The sequence below is a fragment of the Alternaria dauci genome, chromosome 6 (assembly GCF_042100115.1).
Source record: "Alternaria dauci strain A2016 chromosome 6, whole genome shotgun sequence".
Classification (NCBI taxonomy): domain Eukaryota; kingdom Fungi; phylum Ascomycota; class Dothideomycetes; order Pleosporales; family Pleosporaceae; genus Alternaria; species Alternaria dauci.
In genome coordinates this window covers 1,026,281-1,041,776 of record NC_091277.1, presented here as the reverse complement: position 1 = coordinate 1,041,776, position 15,496 = coordinate 1,026,281, and the positions used below count along the sequence as shown (strand labels likewise).

The 15,496-nt window shown below is 52.9% G+C and overlaps 5 protein-coding genes across 5 annotated transcripts; 3 read left to right on the top strand and 2 right to left on the bottom strand.

Annotated features, from left to right (window-relative positions):
* Positions 1-98: 98 nt before the first annotated feature.
* Positions 99-1,473, bottom strand: ACET3X_006696 (uncharacterized protein; the record flags this gene model as incomplete). The annotated part of the gene is made up of 3 exons (XM_069452854.1): positions 99-1,106; positions 1,169-1,296; positions 1,353-1,473. 3 exons carry the CDS (start codon positions 1,471-1,473, stop codon positions 99-101), a joined length of 1,257 nt encoding a protein of 418 aa, XP_069305464.1.
* A 533-nt stretch (positions 1,474-2,006) lies between these two features.
* On the top strand, positions 2,007-4,691 carry ACET3X_006695 (uncharacterized protein; the record flags this gene model as incomplete). The annotated part of the gene is made up of 1 exon (XM_069452853.1): positions 2,007-4,691. One exon carries the CDS (start codon positions 2,007-2,009, stop codon positions 4,689-4,691), a length of 2,685 nt encoding a protein of 894 aa, XP_069305463.1.
* A 262-nt stretch (positions 4,692-4,953) lies between these two features.
* On the bottom strand, positions 4,954-9,266 carry ACET3X_006694 (uncharacterized protein; the record flags this gene model as incomplete). Its single annotated transcript, XM_069452852.1, has 8 exons — positions 4,954-6,405; positions 6,457-6,734; positions 6,792-7,156; positions 7,203-7,548; positions 7,594-7,970; positions 8,022-8,258; positions 8,305-9,114; positions 9,178-9,266. The coding sequence occupies 8 exons, from the start codon at positions 9,264-9,266 to the stop codon at positions 4,954-4,956; spliced, it is 3,954 nt and encodes a 1,317-aa protein (XP_069305462.1).
* Positions 9,267-11,298: 2,032 nt separating this feature from the next.
* Positions 11,299-12,319, top strand: ACET3X_006693 (uncharacterized protein; the record flags this gene model as incomplete). Its single annotated transcript, XM_069452851.1, has 3 exons — positions 11,299-11,368; positions 11,415-11,881; positions 11,927-12,319. 3 exons carry the CDS (start codon positions 11,299-11,301, stop codon positions 12,317-12,319), a joined length of 930 nt encoding a protein of 309 aa, XP_069305461.1.
* Positions 12,320-12,609: 290 nt separating this feature from the next.
* Positions 12,610-13,847, top strand: ACET3X_006692 (uncharacterized protein; the record flags this gene model as incomplete). The annotated part of the gene is made up of 2 exons (XM_069452850.1): positions 12,610-12,648; positions 12,789-13,847. 2 exons carry the CDS (start codon positions 12,610-12,612, stop codon positions 13,845-13,847), a joined length of 1,098 nt encoding a protein of 365 aa, XP_069305460.1.
* Between the last annotated feature and the right edge of the window lie 1,649 nt (positions 13,848-15,496).

Below are 15,496 nucleotides of genomic sequence, written 5' to 3'. Positions count from 1 at the left end.
AATGCATACACTTCTGCAAGTCTCTCCAGATGACGCCAAACGCTCAACCTATACCGCCTCGTCTCACCGTCAATGGTTACTCTATGACCAGGGCTGGCCTACAGCACGACCTTGATGGCGTCTCGTGGGTGGCTTTCGTTGGGACAGTATGGGCACTTGAAGCGTGATCCCTTGCTAAGCTTATCAAGCGATTCCTGTGCAATGACATGGCCACATGGCATCATCATGGGTGGGTTAGCATCGGTGCTCTGCTCCTTGGACACTGGACAAACAAAGATGCTGTGGAAGTGGTATTGGCTCGGTAGGGGTATCTCGACGGGTAGTTCGTCTTGGGTCGTCCATTCGGTGCGCTTCTCCTTCATGATGGACTGCATCTTCAGAAGGTAAGGGAGTGCTATTGCGCCAGCTGTTGCGGCAATGAAGAGGGGCGAGTCGGCGCTCAAGCCGAGTAAGGAGCAGAACTCGCGGTTGAACGAGTGTGCTACTTCTTCCCAGGCGGAGTCGTTGTAGAAGAGGCGGCGGTAGGGTGAGTCTTCAACGTTCTGCCAGAAAGCCATTGCACCTAGCAGTTGTTGTATTTCTCTTTGGTACCGCCTCTGGAAGCGAGCAAACTCGCGACGTGCATACGACCAGGCATGCAGGGGTCCGCTGGGACTATCGTAGTCGCTCATTGCTTCGTCTTGGCTGCCGCGCGAGTCGAACAGACAGACAAACTGCAAGCGGCACAGCTCGAATTCAAGGTTGCTGCCGCGTGCTTCTAGGATGTCGCTCCGCTCTCGCGCCCACTGTATTGCGGGCTGCAGATTGCGCTCATTGCGTAGTTTGCGCAGTATATGGTACATGTCGGCGAACTGCTGTTGCAGCTTCTCCGAATTGAAAGTTCCCTCTGCAAGATCCTTCTCCCATGCTTCTCGGACATACGGGTTGGGTGTGTTGAGAGTGGGCTCGGGATGTGGCGGCTGGCGGCTGGCTTCGTGTACAAAGGTGGATGCTACGTCAAACTGGCCTTCGCGGAGGAGATGCATAGCAATAGCGCGGTTGATGAGTGAGGGGTGCGATGACAGCGCATCGTTATCGGCCGAAGGGAGGGGCTTGTCCTTGAATTTCTGGTCGACTGTCAGCCCGCTCTCACTCTTTTCTTGGGGGCTGTCTGCACAGAGAAGCGCACCTTGTCCAGTGCCTTGCCATACTTGTTCAGGCCAGCGTAGACGGGCTTGAGGTCTTTCTGCACCGTGTCCAAGGACTTCTTAAAGGGGTCTTGGAGTTTGGCGAGGGTCAAGGGCGCCGTCTTCGGATCTGGTCGCCGCGCTGGTTAGCAAGCTCTACGGCCATGTCTACAAGAAGAGTCGTACCGGCTGCGATGGTAGCGCGCGCAGCGGTGAGCATGTCAATCGCCTTTTGCACATGTTCGATGCTGGTGGAGAGGTTGGCGCTGCTCTCCAGCAGCTCGACTTGCTCGCGGAGGTCGTCCATGGTGGTGATAGTGAATAGTAGGCCCGTGAGCGATGGTTATGATGGCACGTGAGGCGTGGAGCGGGTAGAGCGAGGGTCAGCTAGCAGTGAGTAGCTGTTGTGTGGCCAGCACAGCGCGTTCCTACTGTCCATGGCCGTCGTTGGGGTTGGGCGGGCCGGGGTTCGTGTCGAGCTCGCGATGGCTGTTGCCGCGGGCATGACGTGTGGGGGAACAGCGCCGCCGACGGATGCCTCCGCGTCGCCCATCATGTGCTCATGTGCCTCCGACCTGTGCACCACCGTGGCCTATGTCGACGCCTTTGAGCTTCCAGATGCACACTCAACACGCGGCTGGCGACTGCTGCAAAGATGCATAGAGCGCCTCTCCATCCGCCGTCTGTCGTCTTGTCGCCTTTTGCCCGTTGGCTCGCGCTCGGGCACCGGCGAGACTCTGCGCCTACCTCTCTACCATGAAGTGCCTGCCTTTGCAGCGCATTCATTGCAGTATATCCAAAACACCGCCGTAGCCGAAAACTCCCTTCGTCTGTGCCAGAATGGCGCATCAACTACCAATGTCGCCCTCGCCGACATACACGGAGAAGGAGCTACGGAGCCAGATGCCGCCCCTGCAGACAACGTCAATTCATCCCAAGACCACGGCGCAATCCCGTCCACGGCCAGCTTCCAAGCTTACTACCTCCGATATGATACCAGACGAGGCTGGAACAAAGTCTCCCGCCTCATCCGCCGGCCATCAGCGCTTCGTCCTGACCGACGTGGTCGCTGCGCGCTACATCGAAGAGGATCCGACAACCTCATGTCATGTCCTCGCCCGTCGCCAGGAGATTCAAGGCTACGAGATATACCTGGTCGAACAGTGGGCATGCTCGCGCACCCACCCCACCTTCCTCATCACAACCTGGACCGGTAACCCCGAAGATACCGTGCTGGCTACAATCATAAGCGTACCCAAGAACGAGGAGGAATGGTCCCCCCAGATGCGTCTGTATTTCCGCTCCCTGACCGACTACCATGCGCGGAGAAAGGATACACCCTATGGTGCCCTGATGGTGACAAACCTCAGCAGCTTTCCCTCTTCCCTAACTGTGATTCCCATCCCTGGCGGCGATTTGAAAAAGTACCGCGAGCCCTTCGTTGTCAACGAGAATCTCAAGAGACTCGGCTGTTCAGGTCGCCTGGGCATAAAGCTCACACCACCAAGCAGTGCGACGCAGGCAAAGTTTCAGCAGCTGTACCGAACGAGCGAGAAAATCCCCTTCAACGCATCTGTGATTGAGCTTGTGAAGCTTTGTCAAGTCGCACTTGTCCTATTTGGCAAGCTAGAACCCGAATATACAGATGGACTGCTGTGCGATGTAACAGAGAAGGCTATCAATGATTGGTGGATAGATTTTGGATCCGAGTACTACACAGTAGAGCCTCATGATGGCATTCTCGGTCCTACCACAGTCGCTGCATTGTTGGGTATGCTAATGGGTGCACGCAACAGATTGAGTGCATGCAACGCTGCAGTCGCAAAGGATGTTTTTGACATAGAAGCCACCAAGCGTGGTATCGCACATTTTCAAAAGTCACAACATCTACCCAGAACCCGACGTCTCGATCGACACACGCTTGACAAATTGCGAAGAGTTTCTGCAAAGGCGGCCAGTAAGGAGGGCTGGGTCGTTCCCCGCGCTTTCAAATCTACAGTGGCTGAGCTAGGAGGCAAGGGTGGTGAGATGGTCATGGGCATCGTTGGAGCTGGACAGAAGGATGGCATCGCCGAGGTAGAGACTGTTGACATTGACCAGTTTGTGGAGCTTGTGAGAGGTGAACATGCAAAGTGGTTGTGGCATGGAAAACCTAGGAAGACAATATCGGGAGACAGCATGTTCGATCGACTTCCTGGGGGAGAAGGTCACTCAACATCGCCAGACAAGCACGATGCCACAATGAAACCGATCCACAGAGAAACAACGCTCGATCATCAAAACATCGCGAAGCGCGATACAGGGTCTTCGGAGTTGAAGAAAGTAGACACAAATACCCCGGATGGCCAGGAGAAAGAGAGCTTCAAGGACCCATCTTCAAAGCGGGCCGTCATCAAAGCAAAGCTGGAGTCGGGTAGTGGCTTCCATCACATAAAGAACGCTGTCAGTCTGCGTACGCATGCAAGCAAAGTATCGCGAGAAGAACATGGACGGCATGGGCTGCATCGAACCAAGAGTGGAACAGCGCAATACACAGACTCACGAACATCGATGGATTACTACGAAAGCCAGTCGGACGACCCGTGTTCTGTCATGTCACCCCACAGCACCGCAGGCGAAGAGCCAGCCTTTACTAAACAACTCACCGAAACTCCGGGTGATTCTGTCGTCTCTTTGAACGACAATACGCTAGTCGGTGGCCGCCATGCGTCAAACTTGCGTAGTTCTGTTGTCGAAAGCGAAGTCTCAGATCAGCCCGATGAACCGCCAACTGTAGCGAGCTCTCTCGCAGGTTCTGTGTATCATGGAGTCGATCTCAACGAAAACCTCCCCGTTGACCAAGCGAACAAAGTCCCGCCTCTCTTACGTCGTACACAATCCGACGACCAATTTGGTTTCCATCAGCCATCCCGCAACGACGACTGGTGGCCCCGTCACCTCTCCTTTAGCGCCGCCGAAGAAAGCGTCCTCCGCTGGACGACCATCAATGCCCAAGATAGCGACGAAGTAGCCATAGCAGATGATGGCAACACTGCCACCATGGACACCATCACTATCCGCAACGCGATCCAAAACCTTCACACGACACAACTCAAACGCCTCCACAATCAGCTCCACAACCTCTCTTCCAAAGACCAAGCCTGGGTGGAAAACGCAGTCTCGTCTATCCTTGCCCTCTCAGCCTCGGCCGACACGGATATCCAAACCCTTGAATCCATCTACTATCCTCGTCTCGATACATACCACAGTCTCCGCGAAGATGCACACGCTACTGTGACGAATAACCGCGGGCAGCTTACGGCGAGTCTGAGGGAATTGGGCAATGTTGGCGATAAGCTAGAATACGAGATTAGTGCGCTAAGAGGCAAGGTTGAGGACATTGAGGATGTAGTGGGCGAGTTTGAGAGACAGGTCGAGTTTGTAGAAGGGAGGGTGGACGATCTGGATAGAGTCTTGGGCGAAAGGGAGAGTTGGTGGCGGTGGGGGGTCAGGGTGCTAACGGGTTTTGGCACGGCGCCTGAGTGAGATGGGTAAAAGTAATAGAGTATAGAATTTTGTCTTCTTTTCGGGTGTTTGGGGGAGACGGCGTAGGGCATATACCCGTGTACTTGTTACTTATCATTTAATTTGTACATATTAATCAACAATCATCATATAGATTGATAGTCTGAAAGCATACATGTCAAGTGGAAATTGATAAGACGAGAAAAAACACGCATATTGTGTTCACCAGGGTATCACTAAAACCTTTGCAGAAAAAGACCTTCACCCGCTTTCCTCAAGCAATCTACCTCCCAGCACCAGCGCTACTCCCTTCTCCACCTGCATCCCTCCCATTGCTCACTCTCTGCCTATGTTCTTCCTCGAGCAAACTCTGTTTCCGAACATACTCCATGACGATGTCTTCCTCGGTCTTCTGCTTCTCCAGCTTCTGCATGCGCTCATTTTCCGCCTTCTCGCTCTCTTCCATCACTCTTTTCAGCTCCGCGTCCTCATCATCGTCGTCGTGGTCAACATCGCGCATTTCTATCCTATGACTCCTGTCCTCATACTCGTCATCGTCCGCGGCACCAATAGCCTGGCTCATGGCATCCATGACTCCGCTTTCCTGCTGCGCGCCCTGAGCCGAGTTGGCGTACTCGTCCGGGTGATCCGCGTGAACATGAGCAAGTTGCTTAGACTCGGCGATGATGCGTTTGTAGTCTTCGTCGTCTTCCGTGTCGGCATCAGAGTCCCACTCGTTATCACTGTCAACCTGTCTTTTCTTGCTCGTCTCGAGAAGGCTCTTTCTTAATGTTTCTTCGAGCGCTTTTTGCTCCTCTTCGGTCACGTTGAGTTTGCCTGCTTCTTCCATGCTGGCAGTCATAGCGCGGTGTAGTGCCTCTGCTTCATCCTGCTGCGAGGAGTTGCTACCAGCTGGGGCGCGTTCAAGTTCAGCGATTGATGCGCGGATGGCAGAGGCGATTAGTCGGTCTTCCTCTGGGTCACCCCGAGAGGATTCTGCAACTGATGCGGCAATGGCTCGCTCTAGTTCACGCTGATCTTCCTCCTCTTCTGCTCTAAGCTGTGCCTCAAGGTCGGCCTGCGATTGTTGGGATGGCGCGACCGATGGTGAGCCCGAAGTGCTTGTGTCTTGTCGCCTCAAGGCACGTGTTCGTTCAGCTTCTTGTTGACGCCAACTCGGAACAGTCGACCGAATTTCTGGCTCGACATCACGTCTTCTTGGTGGATCAGGGAATGGACCTGCTATGCTGCCTTGCAGAATAGAGTTTGCGTGTGCTGACTGCTGAACTCCAGGGCCACCGCTCTGCGAGCTGAACCTGGCAGAGCGCTCATTCTTCTTGTCTCTCTTCTGTTGGACCAGTGAATGAAGCGAGTCCATCTGCTCAGCTCCAACGTTCCGCTTCTTCTTGATGCCGCTCTTCATGTGATTCCACGTTTTGACAATTTCGTCACGTTCTTGTGGCGTCACGTCGGATGCTTCGTCATATCCCTGTGCAATGCGTGCTGCGATGATGTAGTTCTGTACACTCTTCCCCTTGCTCTTGACCATTTCCTGGTAAAGTCCCTTCATGGCATAGCCGGGCACAGACCAGGCACCACCCATGACGCGGAATGGAACGCTCATAATACCGCGTCCAACTCCCTTGACAAAACCAATACCACCTTCCTTTTTGGCGCCTTTATAAGGATCCGTCACGATGCCGGTTATGCCGTCATACAGTCCGTAACCGAATTCCTTGTAATGTCTTTTAGCAAACGTGGACACACGAGATTCTACTTGACGTACCTTGGCAGCTGTTCGTACGCCACTCTGAAAGTCAGTAACTTTATCGACCTGCCTTACTTCAGCTCCGTAGAGCTTCGGTACGTTGTGGAACCCCTTGGCGACGTTGAGAGAGAAGTCCATTGGTGACTTGAAGCCAGCACCAATGATCCTAGCTAGACCTTTTCCAGTGTCTACTGCAGAATCAACATTCTCTGCCATGGACGGTTTAGGCGCTGTGTTGGTGGGAGTCGTCGAAGCAGCTGCAGATCTAGAGCAACTCCTAGATCGTGATCTCGAGCCTTGTGTAGATTCAGCAAGTGCTTGGGACATGAATGTAGATCTGTGTGAAGGCGTACCAGGAGGGCTAGTGACTGCTGGATTACCAGCTTGCACCCGAGCCATGTCAGCAGCAGCATCGGCAGCAGTTGGCGTCGAGGCACCACTTCTGCCCGAGCGCTCGGAGGCATCGGTTGCACTTCGTGTTGTCACCAGACGCTCGCTGTTACTTCCTTCTCCTACCGAAGACGTTCCGGTGCCTGTTCTCTTCTCTTTGCCTTTCTTAGATCTAGCATCAGGGTGAATGTTGAGCAACTTGAGGGTCTGAATAGGCATGTCAGCAACACCCATCATGACCGAAGTTGCAGTGCCCATCAGAGCACCAGCTGCACCAGAGACTGGATCCCAAGGGCCTTCGTCTGGAACATACTCCCGCGGGCGGTAACTATACTCGTAAGTAAATGGAATAGTATACTTGTGTAACTGCTTACAGTTTCATCTCGGAAAAATTCACTTCGCCTTGTTGGGCCAGTACCGTAGCCGCTTTGGCACTCAGTTTGACGTCAGTACGCTTGAGCCTCCAGACTGCAGGTTTGTTCGGCATGATGGCGCATCGCAACTCATCGTAGTTCAGCATCTGATGGAAGGACTGGGCACCCTTCTGCGTCCCGTTCTCTTGCTTGATCTTGTCGCAAAGTTCCTGAGCCCGGTCGAGAGATTCTGGCTTCAATGCTTCATTGATAGCTGCAGCAAGCTTCTCTGCAGTGAGATCTTTGTAAGGAATGGGATCAGGCCCAGCGCCAGCTCTTGATACCATGGCACCCCAGAAGGCTTGATCTCCAAAGAAAGGCACAACAACGGTAGGCTTTCCGGTCGCGATACCAGCTGCGGTAGTTCCGGCACCACCATGGTGTACGACAGCAGAAACGAGCTTGAACAGCCAGTCATGTGGGCAGTTCCCAAGCATGAAGACACCATCGGGCTTTCCAAGGTCATCAGCTCCCAACCCACCCCAGCCTTTGGATACCAACGCTCGCTTCCCAGTGATTTTCACAGCATCAAAAATCATCTTAGTCATGGCGTTGGGATCGTCCACGACGATCGAACCAAATCCGATATAAACAGGTGGCTCACCTCCATCGAGAAAGGCTGCAAGATCTGGTTCTGGCGTGTAGTTTGAAGCGAGGTTGAGGAAGTAAAAGCCTGCGACGGAGATGTGGTGGTTCCAATCCTTTGGTTTTGGGATGAGTGCTGGTGACCTGAGAAGTATGAGCCGAATTTTTTACAATCGCCCGCCTAGATAAACTTACCAGCAATAGGTAAAAGGAATCTTCAATCGCGCGAGCATTGCTGGTGCCCAAACTCCGCTGATAGGGTCTAGACGAAGACTGTCCTTGCGGAACCTATTGATGACATCTCCCAGGCCTTGCCATGTCAGCACGTCGACCATTATGTATGACATGTAGTTTGTAATCGTCGGGTCTGCATTGGTAGACTGGATGTTGGCAAGAGGATGCGGGAATTGCTGCGTAGGCGACCATGGCATACTGTCGGAATTAGCAGTTGGATACAGCTGAAGGGATCTGGACGTACGTGAACATCATGTGGATAGGTATGCCCAGCTTCTCGGCGCAATGTATGTGTCCGAAGCTGGGAGGGTTTGCGATGATGGCATCTGCGACGAATGGCTTCCGCAGTTGTTCTGGTAGTTGGTCCTCGATGCCCATCCACTCTTCGACGGTTTGTTGAAGGGGATCCACACCGAGACCGTTTCCTGTCTCTATGCAGGACCTCCATGTACCGCTCAGAATCTCTGCAATGCCCTTTCTCCTTTTGCCAATGTCGCCACTGCGCAGTGTGTCGAAGCCGGGCATCAGGCCTGGGTTCTTCACCATGAAAGCCATGAGCTCGGCTGGGTCGCCGCCAATGCTGAAAAACTCCAATCCATTCTCGATGACGAAATCCCTAAAGGTCGGGTGTGTGGCTAGACGCACTCTGTGGCCATATGTATCCTTGAGCACCTTGCCCAGTGCGACAAATGGCTGGACATCACCACGAGAGCCCACGACTTGTATGACGACATTGAGCGGGGGTGGAGGCTGTTGACCAGGTGCACCGCCGAGGAATTCGGGAACGTAAGGTGGAGGGGGCTCGGGGTCTTCTTGGGCATGGGTGAGCTGACGCTGGATCTGTGGGAGGATGAGCTGCGAGAGGGCGCGGCTTTTTTGGTCTATGCGGATATTGACACGTCCGTCGTCGGCGACGACTGCATTTGTGCCCAGCTCTTCATTGTCGACCTGCCCTGGCAATTCCGTGTACGCGGGTGGTGGGTTCTCGAGGCTCGGTGCGTCGTGGGCGGGAACACGGTTGATATCGGGGCCGTCATGGGGGCTTGAGGGTGCGCTATTCATTTAATCAGCCCAAAATCGTCCCGGACAGTCTGTCTGAGTAGGTAGGTGGACGAACTTGGCGGGTGGTTGTGCATGTTGCTGTGTTGGTGGGGCATGGTCGCGGGTCGCGTCATTCCCCTGCCAGGGACTATTCGAGCTCGCCATGGTGGTTGCAGAAGGAGCGATCAGAAAGAGCGCATCGCAGGAGCAGAGGTACAAGAAACGACGTCGGAAGAGGTCGCCAGGACGAACAGAGGGTTATAGCACTTGCAAGCTTGTAATCCACGCATGGGGGACGGGTGATGGGTGATGGACATGCGCTACGACATGGCGGAGTTTACTGGTGCGTGATTGGCCGTGACTACCCCAAAGCCACCGGTGGGGCTTCGTCATCGCTCAGCCCCATGTGCCTTGCTACCTAGGCACCTAGGCATACCATTTGCACCGCGCAGCATCTTCCCGCCATGGTCCCATGCGACATTCGCTGGTCTTGATTGGTGCCTGATCGTGCGTCTAATACCGCCCTTCTTCCCTCCTTCCCCTTGTTTCGTCGGGATAAACTAGTTGACGTGAATTCACCGGGCGTACATCCGTGAGCACGAGTGAGAGATTGACTAGAATATCATATCTAACCATGTCGTAGCACTATTCTGGAACATGACGACCCCAAGGCCACCTCAAGTCTGCCTTGCTGGCCGGCCGCGTATGTCGTAGCCTCATTAGTGCGACCTTGCGCGTATTTGCGCGTATCCGGGCGTGTAACTCGTATTGCCATAAAAGCCCACGTAGGGTACTCTGCTCCACATAGCAACTCAGAAAGTTCGCGCCCGCTGCACTCAACCACATCCGCAAGAGGCTTCTCGCTGCCAGAGTAGCACTTATCATCAACCAGGGCCTCTCCATATCATGGACGCAACCATCGATACCATGAACCGACATCTACCTTTTCGCACAAACATTTCAGCCATTCTTCAGGGGGTTGGGGGCGTCGTTGTACCTACCACATAGACGGCCATACAGAAACGCCCTCCTGAGATTGTTCGGCTCTCGCTTTTGAAGCAGCGACCTTCGGCTCGTCTCCGCCTTTATCTCTTCGCTCGCGAGATACAGAGTCATCGGTGCGATCAGTCTTTTGAGTGGATGCTGCTGATGTCTCGAGGGCATGCTTGGCGAGCCAGATCAATTGCTCCGTACGCGTCGTTGCCCTATCGTTGGCGAGACGTGTACATAACTTATTGATCATGCGGCCGGCAGATGTCGTATCCTGTGCGGCCTGTAGCTCATTTATGGCACGATTAACGCACATGACGCGGTCGGACGCTGAGCTGGAATTTTGTCTGAGGTGGCGCTTGGAGAGAAACGATGTAGGTCTGGCAATATTGCGTGCAGTCTGAAGAGGGAGCTTGAACATAGTGACCTGACTTTGGATATTTTGGAATTCTTTTCAACAGTGCTGTCTTGTAGGGAGTTGAGACTCGTTTTAGGCGTGATGACTGCCAATCAAATGTGAGCGAGAAAAGAAACAGAAAAGGGTGAGTAAAGTGAAAGATCAAGAGGCAGCAGCAAGCTCGTAAAGAGAGGGTGAGGGCCCTTTTGGTATGAGAAGGAGCTCACGGCTATTCATGCGCAAACAACTTTCACTCGAGGTCAACGGCAGGAAGTCGCAATCGTGAGAGCTCCCATTCGCTCTCTTCCGCTTCATATTCCATTAAATATGGTCCCCATGGATCGCTGAGTGTGAGCTGACTTAGCGCGAGGCCAGGTGAAGCTTTGTGCTATATGCACCAGGGAACTATTCGGAAGTGAAAGATACAAGCTGCTGGGGATGCGATTGTGCCGGCGTGGGGAAGGCGTGGTGAGCTTTCCCGTATTGGCTCTAGCCTGATTGCCCTGCAGCAATCTCCCCACGTGCATCTGGCGCGTCATCATGGTGCATCACGCGTCAACAGACTGGAGGCTGTCAGTCTTGTCTTTGCACATGTACTCGAGATTCGACATCCCATCTACAGATCTCAGCCTGCTTTTATCCGGCATCGTCACACAACACGACCTGGAGTCTAGGCCTCCAGTCGTGGCATTCAGCTCGCATTCACCCAGCCACATGCTCTAGCACCTATAAACATCGGCCGCTTCTGCACGTTCAGACCTACAAACCTCTACTCATTCTGCTCGACGCGTGGGTCTACTGACTGTCGTGATGATGTTACGCCGAAGTGCATTCATAGGAGCTGCGTTCATAGCCACCGCTGCAGCATGGAACGTAGACGGTACGGCACATACCCTCATCGCATGGCTGGTACTGAGTCAATCTAGTTCATAACCAGATCGCCTTCATGGCAGAGACCTTCTTCACACCCCAGACGACGTCCGTCCTAGCAAAGATCCTCGAACCCAAGTACAACGGCTCCGTCGGGCGCTCCGCAGCATGGGCAGACGCATATGCGCACACCAGCGAAGGTCATTTTTCCTATCAGTGGCACTGGATTGACACGCACGACCGCCAACCTGAGTCTTGCAGTTTAGACTATACGCGGGATTGCGCCAAGGGCGGATGTGTTGTCAGCGCTATTGCAAATCAGACCAGAATACTGCGGGAATGCGTACAACAGGTGTATGCTGATGATTCGATCCATGGCCAAAACCTGACATGCTCTTATGCACTCAAGTGGGTGGCTCATTTCCTGGGCGACATCCACCAGCCCTTGCACGCAAGTGGCCGTGCTGTAGGAGGCAACACGTTCAAGGTCGTGTTTGGTGGAGCATCGACGCAGCTCCATGCCGTAAGTACATTTCTTGGATGGCGAGATGAGACGCTAACAGGCAAGGTCTGGGACGGCTATCTACCGTATTTCGCGGCCAACGTCCAGCAGCCTTTCTCAAACCAGTCGATCGACCCATTCTTCTCAGGACTCGTCACTCGCATTCGTAAAGACCAGTTCTACTCGGCGCCGTACATGTGGCTCGCTTGCACCAATCCGTCCACACCCGAGGAGTGCGCCACAAGTTGGGCAAAGGAGAGTAACAAATGGGATTGCGACTATGTGTATAGTCGCGTGATGAACGGCACCGATCTTGGTACCAGCGGATATGCAACAGGCGCTGTACCCATTGTAGAGCTGCAAATTAGCAAAGCCGCGCTCAGGCTGGGTACCTGGCTGAACAAGCTTGTAGAAGAGGCCAAGAGTGCTGCGAAAGAATTCGAAGTGATGGAGCTTTGACATGCGTATTGGCATCTTAGGAATATTATTGCATCCATGTCGTACCAGCATCGCGTCATCTTGATTCTCCACATGAGAGCTTAGCCACTACGGACCGGCAGTGGCGCTGATGGGTTGCCTTCCGTCCTGCGAACATGCCGGGACCCCACATCGGCATGAGTTCCACGTCCTACCCCACATCCGCTATATACGCTCCCGTACAACTGCAGTAGCAACGAGAGACCGAATTGCTTTTTACGCTTCTTGCACGCTGAATACACCAAAAAATCAAAATCCGAGTTGTACACGAGATGGCTTTCGACGAGTTCAACGATAAAATCACACCTGCAGTATGTACATGCATCGGCCCCACATTCGCTCTTGTGATTGCTCTTTGGCGCATCTAAGCATACCAGATTTCCTATGGAAAACACACCTCCTTACATTTGAATGCACCGGGTCCTCAAGAATTGACTGACGACCGTCTCAGGATCCCAGCAGGGAAACCTCACCGAACCGTGGCGCATCCGTCCACCAATCTGTGGCGATACCCAAGCCCTGCAAACCACTCCGGCAATGGCAGCAAGAACAAAATATCGACCACGACGCGCAGATAAAACTTACCAAACTTGTGCATATGCGTTACCAACATCCCAATCTTGATGAAATAACCACCTTCCTGCGCGATTTTGGCATGAGCGTAGCCCACAAAGCACAAGGCAAGAGATGGTTCAAGGGATATGGCGAAGACCAATACGTATATTACGCTCAAGAAGGAGAGAAGAGGTTCCTAGGCGGATGTTTCGAAGTAGAAAGCTACGCAGAGCTAGAAAAGGCTTCCAGGATCCCGGGAGCAGGATCCATTGAGGAACTGACCGGCGCGCCAGGAGGTGGCCACATGATCACGTTGTATGACCCAGAAGGCTTTCCCATCAACCTCATCTACGGCCAAACTAAGAAGCAACCCGGTCCCTTTCCCGAAATTCTGACGACAAACTACGAAAACGAGAAGCCACGAGTCGCGCGGTTCCAGCGCTTCAAACCGGGGCCTGCCGCAGTGCATAAACTAGGCCACTACGGTCTTTGCGTACAAAACTTCCAAGCAGAAATGCAATGGTATACACGCACTTTCAACATTGTACCCACGGATTTCCTCTACATCAAGACTCCCGAAGGTCAACAAAAAGACGTGGCAATATTCGCCCACATTGACATCGGCCCTGACTACACAGACCATCACACAATCTTCCTCAGCACAAATCCTACATCTCACGTTCATCACTCCAGTTTTGAAGTCCACGATTTTGATACGCAGAATCTGGGGCATGAGTGGTTGGCGCAAAAGGGGTATAAGAGCGTGTGGGGTGTGGGCCGACATATACTGGGTAGTCAACTGTTTGACTATTGGTGGGACACGACGGGGAACATGATTGAGCACTATGCGGATGGTGACTTGGTAAACGAGGAAACACCAGTAGGATGGGGTGAAGCGGGAGACGAGTCGCTAGCGGTGTGGGGGCCCGAGGTTCCGAAGTGGTTCTTGGATTGATGGAACACATCATACAAGAAAAAAGTCGAACCCCCTGCCCGGACAAATACCGAGAGAGCGTTCGATCTTTTTGCATGGCGACACCCTACTCAGACAACTACGAGGGGCGGCGTTCGGGTTTTCACTAATATGGCATGGAACACGGAGTGTCGTAAATCTGGATTTGTACTGCCTATTTCAATGCTTGGTTTGGCCAGACAACATGAGATTCACGTCCTTCTCTTCCCACGCTTCTACCACTCCTTCGCCTTTCCCCATCCCCGATCCGTAACCCCATCGTTCCCAAAGTACCGACCACTAACTCCCTCTGTCTCCTCCCCCAACCCACCATTTGAATCCCCTTTACTACCCAATTGACCTACACCTAATCGTACCGGTATCCTTGCGCCCTCTTCCAAAGTCTTAGGTGGCCTTCCAACCTGATTGCCCATATCGCTATCTACCCATCCCGGACAACAGCAATTAATCGCCACAGTCTCATTCTCCTTGGCCAGCACCACCGTAAGAGCATTCATGAGGGCTTTGCTGACTTGGTAAGATTTAGGCGGTGCGCCGAAGCCAGCAGATTCTTGATTGCGGGATTGAACAGATTTGATGTATTCTTGTGCAAGGCTATCGAGATCTGAGATGGATATTACGGAACGAAAGCGAGACTGTGTGGCTGATGGGTAGTTTGAAAGGACAGAAGCCGTGCTGGACACGTTCACGATGCGCGCACCTGGTGTGCTTTTCATTCTGCCTTGTTGGAGAAACAGCTGGCACATTTGCTTGGTGCCGCGGTAGTTGATGTTGATGGTTTGCTCTGCAGACTCTGGTGTCTCGTTGCTGTTGTTGTTGACCCCGGCGTTATTGATCAAAACGTCAATTTTGCCATTGTGGTGAAGTGCCGATCTGAGAAAGGACGTTATGGATGACTTGTCTGAGACATCAAGTTTTGTATAGCTGATCTTGTTTGGAGGGTTGGCTTGGATTTTCAAATCTACGCCACCACGAGAAGTGGCGTAGATATGAAGAGGTTGTGGGTGCTGCGTGCTGGCTAGGAGATGGACAATGCCTTGTCCGATCCCGCGGTTGGAGCCGGTGACAACTATTGTTAAATGTGACGACATGGCTTTAGAATTGAGTGTAAATCAAAAGAATACTAGTAGTACTTCCAAGCTGTTACAATCCTTTCGTAAGTTTAAGTACATATGTACTAAGAAAGTCGTGATGTCACCTGGGCAGGTCGACTCCATGACGTATCATTCATCGTGTGACCGCATAAAGAATACGATAGTCTCGTCCAAGAACTCAACATAGTTACTCTTAAATAGATTTTTCCATATGGGCATCTCTGTTCATACCGTTGTGCAGCTAATCGCAAGGCTATGCTGGTTCCAGGTGCTCTTGGAAGCTACCTAGGTACCTAGGTAGCGCGTCCAGTCGTTATGCCCCAATCTCAATAAGGTATCATTTCGAGAGAGCTTCTGTGATACAAGCGGCTTTTTCACGGAATCAGCGTATGTCTGATGATAGCGGTGTAGTCGGTACGCGAGTGCCTCTTCGGATTTAGGGATATATTGAATATTCCCTCAGCGAGGGATGTCAACCTGGCATCAGACTGTCAGCCTTATACGTGCGTAATTCTTATAATCTGCACGATAACAATC